The sequence below is a fragment of the Equus przewalskii genome, chromosome 13 (assembly GCF_037783145.1).
Source record: "Equus przewalskii isolate Varuska chromosome 13, EquPr2, whole genome shotgun sequence".
Lineage (NCBI taxonomy): Eukaryota > Metazoa > Chordata > Mammalia > Perissodactyla > Equidae > Equus > Equus przewalskii.
Genome location: NC_091843.1, coordinates 23,894,312 through 23,908,607, shown reverse-complemented (window position 1 = coordinate 23,908,607; position 14,296 = coordinate 23,894,312). Strand labels below are relative to the sequence as shown.

Here is a 14,296-nt window from a genome sequence, read left to right as displayed (position 1 = left end):
GACCAGTTTTGGGGTTGAGGGCTCCAGTTAAGACTCAGGCTTATGGAGGCTCCACTGTCTGCTAGGGTGTTTCTGGCTGTCAACCGCCAACTGACAGATGAGGAAGAAAGAAAGTGGAAAGTGTGCTGGCGATTTGGGAAGTCAGGCTAAGAGAGTGTGCATCACTTCTGCTGCATTCCATTGGCCGGATCCCAGTCATCGGGCCCACCTAGACACAAGGCAGGCTGGGAAATGTAACTGCTGGCCAGGTAGCCACTTCCCACCAGCAGCTATGGAAGGTATGCTATGGAAGGTAAACCAGAATCTTTCGTAGTCATCTAGTTGTCTTTGCCACAATGGGCAACTTATTTTTTAAAAATTTATTTTAATGGATCTCATTTTTGGAAGTCAGGGTCTGTGGTTTCAGAGACAGCCTAGAAATACAAATATGTAAATTTGACCTGATAACTGTGCAAGGTGGATCAATTGAATTTACTGTTCTATGATCATCTCCTTTTTAGACTTCGTTCACTTAAAAAAAAAATCTGACATCGTCTAGACTCATTTCCTACATTCAAAGAATCTTTAGAGGTAGATGGAAAACAGGAGATCAAAACTTATAACCAGCCCCAGGAGAAGACCTCTCATGGTCAGAATTGTTAAATCTTCTCCTGAATGATGGGCCCCCATTTTTACCAAACTGCCAGCTCTGATTTACTTTCAGATGGAATCAAAGTTCCTGCATATCCTCAGTAGAGAATCAAAGAGCCGTATAATAATCCAACCCATTTCTCTAAAAAAAGGGAAATTCACTTCCATCTCTGAAGTGCGATGTCTCTTCAAAAATCTTTGCCAGCTTTCTTTTCATCAAACTGTGGAAACAGGTTTCTCTGCCTGCTAGCTTACATGAGTGTAAGCTGAGTTTTGGCATCACCCTGCTTTTCTGACTGCTGATATCATTTGATTTCCCTACAAAAGGGTTAGTAATAAAATAAGCTTGTTTATAACATTTAACTATTTCTCTAGCTTTTGATACCAAAGGAGCTATATATAAGCCAAACTATACAATAATTTTTACAGATCCCAATTTAATGCTAGTGCTATGACACCAGCTTTAAAGGACTTCTATCCTTAAAAATTAAAGTCTCTTTCTAAGCCCTATTAATCTGGTCTACACAGATTTATCTTGTTTTTCTCTTCTCTTTTATCAAAATTGCTCGAGACTTTAGAGCAGTGTTTTTTGGGTTTTGGATCACTTGTCCAAGGACTTTCTGCAGGTAAAGGGGGTTACGTGGTCAAATGAGTTTGAGAAATGCTCCGTAATATATACTTCTTTTGGAGATTGACAGTGTTCAATAGCAAATTGAAACTGAGATGTCTTACATTATAGAAGCCTATTAGCCTTCAACTAGGCAGTACCCTACTGAATATCATTTTTTAGTTCACTGACAACTTCATATGAACCACCCACTGTGCTCATTGTTGTACAAGAATTAACTCATTTAGTCCTCGCTGCAGCCCAGTGAGACAGGTTCTCTTGTTGCATCCACTCTACAGAGCAGGACTGAGGCCCATCGAGGTCAAGTAATGGGCCCAAGGTCACACAGTTAGGAATTAAGAAAGTCTACCTTTTAAACCAGGTTTGTCTGATGCCAGAGACCAATGTTTTGACCATCAAGCCCCCATTTAAAAAATAATACTTATTAATACACTGTAGATTTTGGAGGAATTAGTTGCATATCAAGGAAGGCAACATCCTCTATACTGATGGTTGTACAGTTTGAGTAGGAACAGCTAAACCTATGACTAATTGTGAAGAGGGAAGAAGGAAGGAAGAAAGGAAGGGAGGGAAGGAAGAAAAAGGAGGAGGAAGGGAATGAAAACACCTCAGCATCATCTATGGGGGGAAAATAACAATTATGTTGACCAGAGCTGCTCCCAAGTTTGTATTAACTATATTAAATAATCCTACCTTTGAGTCCGTGACCTGGCTTCTGTGACCCACCACTAATCTGCTATAGAAGCTGTGTGGTATAGATCATTTTATCATTTGATCTCCCCAAGCCTCAGTTTTCTCATCCGCAAAACAGAGAAAACAACTCCAAGCCTGTCTATGCCATTTGCATAGTGTGGGGAGCACAAGAGTTAAATGTTGGGAGAGTACTTGGGAAATGTTTTTTTTACTTTCATCTTGATATACTACAATAGTGGTTTTAAACATTTATTTTTCAGCCAGAGGGCTCCTTGTAAAAATGAAGTCTTAAGGGGAATCCCAACACATGAACTAGATAAAAAGCAGAGCTGATGTTGAAGCAGGATGGGGAGCCCAGGGCTTCCCTCCTCTTCCCTGACCCCTTGCCCGCCTCCCCTGGAAGGGGTGAAGGGGCTCCACGGATGCCCTGGGGCTCCGTGCAGTGCTGGCCTAGCAAAGGGAGGGAGGCGAGGCTGCGTTGTGGTCTTGAGCAAGTCCCCTGGTCTCTGAGCCTGTTTCTCTCTCTGTAAAGGAAGGGGTTGGAAGAAATGACTCTTCTGGCTTCTTCTAGCTCGGACATTCTGGAAATCTAAGTTTCTGGTTCTTGTATCATTAGACAGAAATGTCTCCTTCCACGCTGACTAAAACTGCCCCATACAGGCAACACCGTGCACATGCGTGCACTAAGGATAAATGTGGACCCAGTGTCCTGGGAGACAGGCTCCCCATTCAAGCCTCTGAACCGTCTCAGCACCAACAGGGTCCACTGTCTCTGGATTGGATGTGCTCATTCTCTCAACAAACATTTCCTGAGCCGCTTCTCTGGGAATGGATGTGCTGCGCTAAGAAAGGGATCCTAGAATGAGTAGACCTCTGGCCTTGTCCACAAGGAGCCCACAGCATCATGGAGAGAGGAGGACAGACATGCAAACAGCTCAGCCACGGGGTTCTAATGGGAACCCACATGAGGCACTCAAGGGTTGGCTGGAGCTACTGGAGCACGGAAGGGCATGGCCCTGTGCTCAGCCTTCCTGGCTCGATTCCTGGCTCCATGGTTGTCCTGTGGCCTTGGGAAACTTACTTCACTTCTCTACTTCTCGGTTTCCTCACATTTAAAATGGGAATGATAATTAGCCACCCACCTCATAGGTTTTTGTGAGCATGAAAGGAGTTAAAACCTAAAAAGCACTGAGGAGAATGCCTGAAACAAATTAAGCACCCAGTACCCATTAACTAATATGATGCCCAGCCCAGGCCGAGGCCCCTCTTAGCAAGAACAGCGTGGTGGCGAAAAGCCACCTCCACAGACATTGCCAGGGTTCCAGGCCCAGCTCTGCCACTTTCCAGCTGCATCACCTTGGGGAAATTAACAAACTCGCCTAAGCCAGACAAAATGGCACAGAAACTATAAAACACTTAGCCTCTGACATAGCAAGGACGTAAACAATGCTGGTAATTATTATTATTGTTGTTGTTGTTGTTGTTGTTGTTGTTAAGAGCAGAGAGATCACAGGGAGAACTGTTTATTTCCAACTGAGGGACTGGGCAGGACACCCAGGTAAAGATCACGCTTGAGTGGACTATGGTCATGTGCCTCGGTTTTTGTGAGCCTGGGCTGAGTTCTGACCGCTGGGAGACCTGCTCATCCCTCCGCATGTGCTCTTTGAATTCACAGTCCTTTTCGCCCTTTACGTCTACAGCCATCAGAATCATCACAAAACAAAACATAACTGTCTAAAGATATATAGAGACAGAGGTGTGTACGTGCGTGTGTGAGCCACGCCATTCTGCTCTTCCCAAACCTTCCGTGACTCCCTCTTGCCTTCAGGATAAAGTCTACACTGTTTAGCCTGGCCTTCAAATCCCTCTGCTACCTAAGCCCAAGTGTCCACTGCCCTCTTGGACTAACCGTATCTTCCACCCAGGACCCACTGAACTTGCACATCTGGGCAGATTTATGCCTTCATATCTTGGTTCATATTCTCTCACCTGAAATGTCTGGGCCCAACCTGTCCATCCCTCACGACCTTAAGCCTTGCCTCCTCCTGCTGCCTTTTTCCAGCACAGGTTCCGACACTTGGCTTCTGCTTCTCTGAACTCCTTAGGCCCAGGCTCTCCGAGTCACTCACTTGTCACTTCTGGGGCCACATGTATGGATGTGTCATGTCTTCCCAAGTAGACTGGAGGAATCTCAGAGCAAGGACTCTCTGTTAAACTTGTTTGTATCTCTCTCAAGCCTGCCCCACGCTACCACCAATGGTTTAGCCCAGAGACTTGCACGCTATAGGGATATGATAAGTATTTGCTGAAAGACCTCGGAAAATGAGTCAATATAAATAACTTCTGATTTTTAAGAAATTAGTGTTGTCAGCCAGTATTTGTAGGCACTACTTTATGCTCAGTATTATCATAGTTTATAATTGGAAATAAGAGAAATAAATAAAGGATAAATTAGCCATCACCTAAGAAGTTAAATCTAGATGGAAAAATACAGTTAACTAAACAGAAAGCAAAGAGAATGTAATGTTTAGATCGTATGATTCCAGCTACAGCTCAGAATGAGCTTGGGAAGAGAAGGGTTAGTAAGCGTGGGAGAGAAGGATTTGGTCTTGAGAACAACGGGGAAGTAAATCTCCACAGCCATGGCTTGCATGGTACAAAACAGTTTGGCTGCATAAGCAGTTAAGCCCTCACCCCTCAGAGAGGGCAGTCCAGCCCATCGGGTTGAGGATTTCCCATGAGCAGGACTGGGAGGACCTGGAGAGCATCTTGCTTCTTGTTTTTATCTACCAATACTTTAGAGCCCGGGTGTCCAATACTACATGGTGTGATGCTGAGCTCCTTGCTTTCCTGTCTGGTGTTGGCTGGGTGGCCCAGAGTAGGCCAGTCCTGAGGAGCCTGGCTCACCTTATGTCGCCACCTTCCTTTCATTAACAGATCGGCTACTGGAATGAAGATGATAAGTTTGTCCCTGCAGCCACGGATGCTCAAGCCGGAGGGGATAATTCAAGTGTTCAGAATAGAACGTACATCGTCACTACAATCCTAGTGAGTACTCAGTCTTTGATGAAGCTTATCTGGGCTGCAAGCTAGACCATCACTAAGGTTCTCCCCGGAGTGACAGCTGGTCATTCTTCTTGCCAAAACCATGCCATGGATAGAAGGGGGGAGTGGGAAAAGGAGTTTCCTGGAAGTCAGAGGTACTGTGTTCACTCTGGCTCTGCCACTATTTCACTTTGTGCCTTTGGGTAAGTCCCTTCCCCTCCTTGGAACCATAGTTTCCCCATAGGTAAGGGTGAGACTAAATTGTGGTGGTTTTCATACTCCACCCTCTCTTAGTGGAAGCCATTTTCAAAGAAAGGCTCCTCCAGTCCAGCACCTAAAGGAGAGAGAAGTGAAGCTGCTTATGATTTTCAATGACTGAGCATGAGAAACCTCGAGCCTATTTAGGGTCTACTTCCCCGACATAGTGCCCCTAGAGGCATCTCCAAAAACACAAGAGCTCCTGCAAAATAACTTGAAAAGCTGTGCACCACATCTCGATGATGCAATATTCTTATTTTAACAGTTTGCTTCCTTATCCCAAAAAGTTCTGTAATGGGGGGATCATAAATGCAAGAAGTGGATTTAGGGGCTAGAGAGACTTTCCCAAAGTTAACAAATGTTGGTGACATTCTCTTCTGGCATGCCAAAGTCCCCCCTACTCAAAACCCACATTCTCTGTCTCCCCATTTCTCCACCAGGAAGATCCTTATGTGATGCTCAAGAAGAATGCCAACCAGTTTGAGGGCAATGATCGCTACGAAGGCTACTGTGTGGAGCTGGCGGCAGAGATTGCCAAACACGTGGGCTACTCCTACCGTCTTGAGATCGTCAGTGATGGAAAATATGGAGCCCGCGACCCTGACACAAAAGCTTGGAATGGCATGGTGGGAGAGCTGGTCTATGGAGTAAGTTCTTCACACTATGGGGAATTGGAGGGCAGAGGCAGAGGGTTTGAAAGTAAATCACTTGGTAGTTGGCTGGTCCTGCCCACAGATGCTGATTGGACCCTAAAATTTAGTATCGTTGCTGCTGAAAAGATGAGGAGTCCAAGATCCGATGTTTTAAGACATTCTTTGTTCAGGTTCCTGGTCCCAGCTCCCTCAGCCCCACTCAGCTCAGTCTTGTGACTTCAGTTGATCATCATCCAACACAAGTGATAGTTTGTGAAACAAAGCCTGACTGCTGAGCTGTCACTTCCCTGCTCAAAGTCATTTATGGCTCCGTCAATATGAATTTCTTCCTTGGTGTTAGATGCACCCTAGATCCAACCTAACTTTCTAGTCACATGCCCAATACTCGCTCTCCTGCACCTTCCATTTCAGCCCAACCACCCCGAGTCACTCTGTTCTCTAGAGTGCTCCCTTCCATTTCGCATCTCTAAAATCCTACCCCTTCTCTAAATCTGTATCAAATATTACTTTTTCTAGGATGGCATCTCTTTCTCCCCATAACAGATACGAACTCCCCTTTTTAACTGTTCTTGCCTTTCACTCTAGCATTTAGTTTCTGCTTCTTTTATGGCTTACCCTGCCTTGTATATTGGTTATCTATGTAATAGGGGTGGGTCCACTCCGTCTTTATATCACTCACTACACTTGAAATAGCACCATGTGCAATTGCTATAAAATCTTCAATAAACTGAAGCATTTTTGAGAAGCCACTGAATGCCTGAATTGTTTGAAGTATTTAGGGAATCATTGAGAATTAAAAGATATGATCCCTGTCCCCAATGATCTTAACATTTTATGGGGTGGAAAAAACAATAAGAGAGAATAAAAAAAAAAAAAAAAAATGGCGTAGAGTCAAGGAGCCTAAATTGTATAGTTCAGGCAAGAGGCTAACATGAGTTTGTCCAGCCCTCAAGAAGGGTGTGGAACTTGAAAAGTGGCCATATTCAAATAGAGAGAAAGGCAACCCAGGAAATTCTAAATTATAAAAAGTAGAAGGATGATGGAAATAAGTAAGGTGTGAGAGGAGAGTGAGAAAACACTGATGAGTTTTGTAGAGGGCTTGAGTTAAGGAGTAGTCAGGGATAAGTTGGGTAAGAAATGACAAGGGGAAGAGTGTGGCTTGCCTCAGTGGGCAGTGGGAGATCGTGAAGATACTTGAGGAGAACAACAAAAGGCAATGGAAGAAGAATCCAGCCACCACGTGCGGGCAAGGAACCACCACGGCTTCACTCACAGAAACTGAAGACTCCAGGCTGGGTCTTTGAGCTGAAGCATATGCCGAGTCTCAAGTTGATGTTGAGTTTTGGTCAGGAGGTAGCAACCATTTTTAAATCTCATTGTCTCATATCAAAGCAAGAGGAGTCATGATGGCCATGAGAGCCATGTAGAGGGAATAGAAAGAAAGAAGAGATGGAATAAAGACAATCTTCCCTAGGAAGGTGGCTTTCGAGATACCTAGGAAGATGGTTAATGAGTCAAGGTGTGTAAAGTGCTTCTACCCTTTCTCCTCCCTCTACTACCTCTCACTTTGGGAAGTTCCACTGAGGAAAGATACAGACCTGGAGAGTTAATGCTGCATCTGGAGGCGGGTTTCCATGGGAACCTCCATCAAGCGCTTAAGGTCATCCCCATGGCAACTGCTGTGAACTATTCACCTCCACCAGCTTCATCTTTACTTCACCCCATGTAATGTGGTTCCTTCAGTAAAAGGCTGGTAATCTGGGCAGAAAAATGTCGTGACCACCCTGAGAGCAAGCCCCTCAATAGCCCGCAGTCAGTGATGGGTCACTGGCTCCTCAGTAACAAACCAGAGTTACCTCTGGTTGCCTCAGCTTCCAGCCGTCCCCCATTTCCTCCCCTCTGCCAGGCGTGTCCTTCTGTCCAGTAAAAGTTAGTCTGAAGACTCCATGATGGCTCCAGTTGCATGTCTGCCCTTGATTTTCTCTCTGGCTTTTCTTTTCTATCGCCCTGAGGAAGAATAAAGGAATCTGGGGAAGTATCTCTCAGCCACAAACAACCATCAAGGTCAGAAAAAATTCATTTGAAGACCTCCAAGTTTATTCTTTCTGTGCCTTTTAAATAGCTAAATCCATCAGGGTCTCTCTCATCTTCCTTTTACTCCCTCTTGTTCTTATCAGCAATTGTAGTAGGAACAGTTCAGCACATAGTATGTGCCAGGTGCTATGCTAAATACCCACATTACTTCATTTAATCCCCATAACAACCCCATAAGGTGGACATGATTATTTTCCACATTTTTTTAGATAAGGACACTGAGGCCCAGAGAGGATAAATAATTTGGCAAGGACATACTGCCAGTAAAAGCAAAGTCGGGACATGCAGCCATGGCATTTGTACTCCAGGCTGGGACCCATTGCCTCTGTAGAAATCACACTCTCCATGTACCGGACCATAAGGCCAATATTAACCGATGGTGAGAACAGCAATAGCGTCTGCCTTAATCACAGGGTACTTTCTTGCCTGTCCTTTGTCATGGTGAAACAAAGACAGTGAACTTTGGAGACAGACACCTAGATTTCACTTCTGACTGCCAATTTACCGGCTACATGACTCCTGCAAGCCATTGAACTCCTCCGAGAGTCACCTCTGAAAACCAGGGAAAGTGGATCCTTTATCACAGGGGCGGGAGGCGGGGGTGGTATTCACCTAAACAGTGCCTGACTCAGAGCAGATCTCCATTCCTGATAGTTTTCTTCACTTTTCGTTTTTATCTACCGCATCAAAACTGTTCACTCTTTTCCCGGGATTGTTTCTAGACATTGCGTATTTTGTTTTGGGATCTCCTAGGTGAGTGGTTCTCACAGCGCTGTGTCTGGACCAGCAGCACATCACCTGGGAACTTGTTAGAAATGCAAATTTTCAGATCTCACCCCAGACCCACTGAATCTAGAAACTCTGCCACCTGTGTTTTTAAAGCCCTGCAGGGGATTCTGATGCATGCTCAAGTTTGCGAACCACTGTCCTAAGATGTCAGCTTAAGGAAATAATGTTGACCACCTGTGAAGGGCTCACGCGTCACGCTACTCTCACATATAGGAATTCTTTTGACCCTCACCAGACAATCCTGCCAAGTAGGTAAAGCAAAAATTATGTTTTCTAAATGAGGAAATTGATATCCAAAAAGACAACTGTCTCACTTAAGGCCACGTGGTCAGTGAGTTGCAGAACAGAGCAGCCGGGTCTGCTTTGCCCGATAAGCTCTGCCCTCGACGGATCCTACAGGGCTCCAGGCACTGCCTGAGGGGCTGGAAATCAAGCCCCAAGGCTTCTCAGCCAGCATCAGACCAGCTAAAGCACCGCTGCTTCACACAAACCACCTGCCCTCTTTGGACATGAGTTTCTTATCTGTAAAATGAGGTCATTGAAGGTAGCATCTCCCACTGTGTATGTGTCCTACACACATGCATGCCTTTGGACGCTCGGGGATGCATGGCGAAATATTTTGGAAGTACTGCATCTACTTTCCCCTCTCCGGAAAAATTCTCAGTGCATGGTGATTTTTTTAAAAGGTTCTGAGAAGTCCCGCCTCAAAGTAACCTGTTTAAATTCGTGTTTCCCAATGTTTATTTTCATCTTATACTTATTAATATCCTTCCAGAAATTATGTTCCATGGAACAAATCTTGTAACTGCCGAAGGAACTAAGCACTAAGATGTGGTTTTATGATTTTTGCAGTCCATAGTCCTTTTTATTAACTCCCATCAGGAGGCATAAAACAAATCTATTCCTTTTAACACTTTCTCTTTTTTTTAAGATTGGCACCTGAGCGGACATCTGTTGCCAATCTTATTTTTTTTTCCTTCTTCTCCCCAAAGCCCCCCAGTACATAGTTGTATATTCTAGTTGCAGGTCCTTCTGGCTCTACTATGTGGGACGCCAATTCAGTGTGGCCTGATGAGTGGTGCCATGTCCACACCCAGGATCCGAACCAGTGAAAACCTGGGCTGCTGAAGCAGAGCATGTGAACTTAACCATTCAGCCAAGGGCCGGCCCTGCCTTTACCACTTTCAAAGCCAGTTTTTATCCACCTCCATTCTGGGCTAGTCCCTCTAAGTCATTTTTTTTTTTTTTTACACTTTTCTCCCCCATTCCTCTTCTATCTATGTTAGGTTACAGAAAAAAGAGTAGATATCTTCTTCCTTGCACTGGCTTATAAGTGTTTGTAAAAATTATCAAGATTTGTGCAGTGGGTGTTAGGGAAAAAAAACAGAGTTACTATAAAATTCACACTGGACTCCACATTGCTTTATGGAAAGTTTCTATAAGTGAGAACTTAAGTCATTCTGAAGTCAGGCTTTTATTCCACTTAAAGCACCTTCTCAATAATCCCAGCCAATGAGAGTAACCAGAGGAAATCTCTAAGCAACAGCAGCCGGCGGCTAAGCAGGGTCCCTGCCTGCACCACATCTGTCACCAGCCTCACATCTGGACCATTGTGCAGCATCATAAGTGGAAACCGTTCGCCTCAAACAGACTTTCATAGACCCATCTCTCATTTTAAAAATGAATCTCTGTCCGTGGAACCCTCTTGGATCTTCAGGATCTCTTGATCTCAGGCCAACAGAGCAGTGGGTTTTCATTGCATAGATGCCAGTGCTTCTGCCAGTAGGGGGAGGTGGGAAAGACAGAAGAGCAAGGCTGGATGCCCAAGGATGAGCATTTCTTGCAAGCTTTTATGTTTATCTACGTACTGGACTTGAATTTTAAAAATTGAATTATTTATATATTTTTTCACAGTCTTCCTAGAAAAATAGCTGTGAGGCTGCTTTTCCTTCTCTCTGCCAGGCCTTTGCTCGCATGATTCCCTCTTCCAGAGCAGCCCGTCAAAGTCCTACCCATCCTTCAATGCCAGATTTCCACGTCACCTTGTTGATGATGCAGTCCCGATCTCCCCAGCCAGAATTGATTCCTCCCTGTTCTCCTGTAGCGTTTTGTGTCTCCTGAATAGCACATATCCAGCCTATCTTATAGATTGAAAAATTGTGTGTGGAGGTGTGTATGGGCGTGTGTGCATATACTCACCTCTCCTATTAGTTTGTAATTCCCTGAGTGTAGGGGCCATGGCTTACCTTCAGCCCCATCCTAGGGCTTGCAGATAATGAATGCCCAAGAAATGTTTAGTGAGTTAAATTTGCCTCCACTATCTTGTTAGCCAGGACTATCTTGGTTGCAGGTAAAAGAAACCCAACTCAAACTGGCTTAGGTAAACAGAAGGACTGGTTCATGTTCCTAGGGACAAATAGAAGAATATATTGACACATGTTCCTAAGGAGTCCAGGGTAAGCCCTGAATTTAGAGTGGCCCAAATTATTTCATCATGGGTCAGCTTCTGCATCTCTCACTCTGACTCTCGGGGCTAATGCTCATTAAACCAACCTGGGTCCTATGCCATCCTTGAAAAATCATTCTGGCCAGGAATTGGAGTACACTGATGGCCAAATCTAGGTCATGTGCTTCACCGCGTAACCAGAGCGACCATTTGAACACAGAGGTCTGAGAGTAGGGCAGGAGTGGTTCTTCTACCAGAGGAAGGAAGCATGGCTGCGTGGCAGACAAAACAACAGACATCACAACAGCCTCCTTCTAGAAAGGTGAAGAAGACACCGCTAACAATTAGAGCTGTCAAATAGTGGGATAATCTCTCCTCTAAGATATTGAGCTGATCGTTAATTTCTCAGAAACATTTTATAGAGAATGGGGGTGTTGGACTTCTGAGGTTCTTTCCAACTCTCATTTCCTTTAAGATACAAGAGAATATTCACAGTAAAGAGAGAGACGAGAGAACGGAGGACTGCTGAGCTCAACTGCATTTTTCTTCTCTATTTGTTTTGCAGAGAGCCGATGTGGCCGTGGCCCCTTTAACTATCACTTTGGTCCGGGAAGAGGTGATAGACTTCTCCAAGCCATTTATGAGTTTGGGGATCTCCATCATGATAAAAAAGCCACAGAAGTCCAAGCCGGGGGTCTTCTCCTTCCTTGACCCTTTGGCTTATGAGATCTGGATGTGCATCGTCTTTGCCTACATTGGAGTGAGTGTCGTCCTTTTTCTGGTCAGCCGCTTCAGCCCCTATGAATGGCACAGTGAAGAGTTTGAGGAAGGGCGGGACCAGACAACCAGTGACCAGTCCAATGAGTTTGGGATATTCAACAGCTTGTGGTTCTCCCTGGGAGCCTTCATGCAGCAAGGATGTGACATTTCTCCCAGGTCAGTCAGCTCTTCTCAACCCTTTTGCCTAGTGCTATATTTTTCTTGGAAAAAACAAATATTGGAAAGTTAAGGGATAGGAATTATTTCCCGACTTCATCATATTCAGTTTTTCAACTATGCTTACAGTCAACTGTCCATTGCATGCTGTGGGTTATCTGGACACCTCCTATGTCTGGACCAGCTCTGTGTGCTATCTGGTTGATGTGTTATGTCAAGATTAATAGGCATAATCACAACTCCAATATTCTATAGCTGAAAGGTACAGAGAAAGGATGAGAGGACGGTATGGTAAAACTAACATCTATTGAGCACCTACCATATGCCAACCAAGGTTCTGAGTCCTCTACATGCATTATCTCATTGAATCTTCACAGAAGCATAAGGTGACCCTCTCTTCATCTCCTTTCATAAATGAGGAGCCACAGAAATGTTGGATATCTTGACAAGGTTACACAGCTTGTAGCTGTGGGAGTTGAGATGCAGCCCACCATCCCATACTACTTCTGAATGGTGGGAGGAGCACTGAACTATGAGTGGGTTTTAGCACTGGCTCCACCATGCTCTGTGGCCCTGAGCAAGTTGCTTGACCCTCATAGACCTCGGCTTCTTCATCTTTAAGAGAAAAGAGTCTGTTTTTCTTTGTTCTGAGAAAGACTTTGGAAATCAGCCAGTTCCAATGGTGATGTAAATTTGTTTCTTAAGGTTCAAAAATGGCATTTCGCAGAGGTGCCTCAGATATTGCACTGAGACTACTGGGGTGACCAAATCAGTGAGGTTTCAGCCCCCCACTTGGAGCCAGAGTAGCTCCATTTTTGTCTGTTTTATATATTAGACTAGTTAATACTATTTCTCTTGAAAAAAAGATTCTGAAGCTCAGAAAGAATGGAGGAAGGGTGGAAAGGAGAGGGTGGGCAAAAGAAATTTGAAAACAACCAGTCCAGACAATTCCCACATTTACTGAGCTCCTATCTTTGAGTGTGACGTTCTTTCATCTACATTCTGGAATATTCATGCCACAAATCTCCTCCAATATACCTGATAACAAGCGCTGACTATATTTCCTTTTACAAGTGCTTAATGTCTATGAACTCTTTGTCCAGTAGACAGTCCCTTGTAGATTACCAAGTTTCTAAAAAATGCAGGGAGGCGTGGCTTAGAATTTGGCTGCTATGGATAGATTCACACACACTCTCATTTTCAGGGGGCATAATTACACAAATATCAAAGGCTCACGGACATGTGCTGGAGGCATCTTTACTACGTCTCTTTTGCATTTGAGTGTCCATGAGGATCAATATACCTGAGTAACGATGGAATAAAATCTTCCTCAGGAGCTTCCCTCAGCGCTCATTTTTGCCTGCTGTATAATTCAGATAGTGTCATCATTCACCATTATAATCTTGTTTTTCTTTAAATAAGAAGACAGACGGGGGAGGGGGTGTGCGTGGGAGAGGAAGTGTGAGACTGGATGCTTGGCCAATACTGGCAAACACATGGTGAAGAGTAGATAGAACCAAGCAGGGGAAAGGCTTGCTTAAAAATAAATCAGGCCAGTAGATAAACAGTGGGAAGAAATGATTCTTATCTAGTCAGTATAATGTAGGGCCGTGAAAACAAGCATGTGTCTGAAAAGATCCACGGGCTTGTTTTTTTCTCCATTATTTCCTTCATCCAGTGGGCATCTTACCTCCTAAATATGGCACCCCTGTTGTCTGACCTCAGACTCCCCACCATTCCTCCAGAGGTCTCATATTGGTGGACCATGAGCTGAATCCTCTACCACGCATGTTTCTGTTTGATCTGCATGCAGTTTGGCAATGGTTGTCCAAAACTGAGTGGCAGCTGCCCTCTTTAGCTGATCCACGCGTTCCCCACTTCACCACCACCCACAGCTGACTGTCTTCATTCCTTTGTTACTCAGCTGGTCCTTGAGAGACTGTTTGAGTTTGTGACCTGTGGCTGCAAGAGGATTTTCAAACTGTGTTTCCAGGACTTCTGAGGGTTCAATAGGATATCTTAGGAACTGACGTTGAGGTGAAGATGAGACTGAGCGGGAATGCGCGCGGACTCCCTCTTCCCCATAATTGATAGAACAACTCCACTCTGCGTCTCTGTTTTTTC

General features: G+C 44.6%; 1 protein-coding gene across 14 annotated transcripts in view; it reads left to right on the top strand.

Moving 5' to 3' along the window:
• GRIA1 (glutamate ionotropic receptor AMPA type subunit 1) overlaps window positions 1–14,296 on the top strand; it is a 289,089-nt gene that overhangs the window by 197,737 nt on the left and 77,056 nt on the right. For all 14 annotated transcript variants that reach the window (XM_008518178.2, XM_070569172.1, XM_008518177.2 and 11 more), the window contains exons 9-11: window positions 4,889–4,999; window positions 5,695–5,901; window positions 11,802–12,172. In XM_008518178.2, coding sequence (XP_008516400.1) covers window positions 4,889–4,999; window positions 5,695–5,901; window positions 11,802–12,172 — 689 coding nt within the window. The remainder of the gene's footprint in view (window positions 1–4,888; window positions 5,000–5,694; window positions 5,902–11,801; window positions 12,173–14,296) is intronic.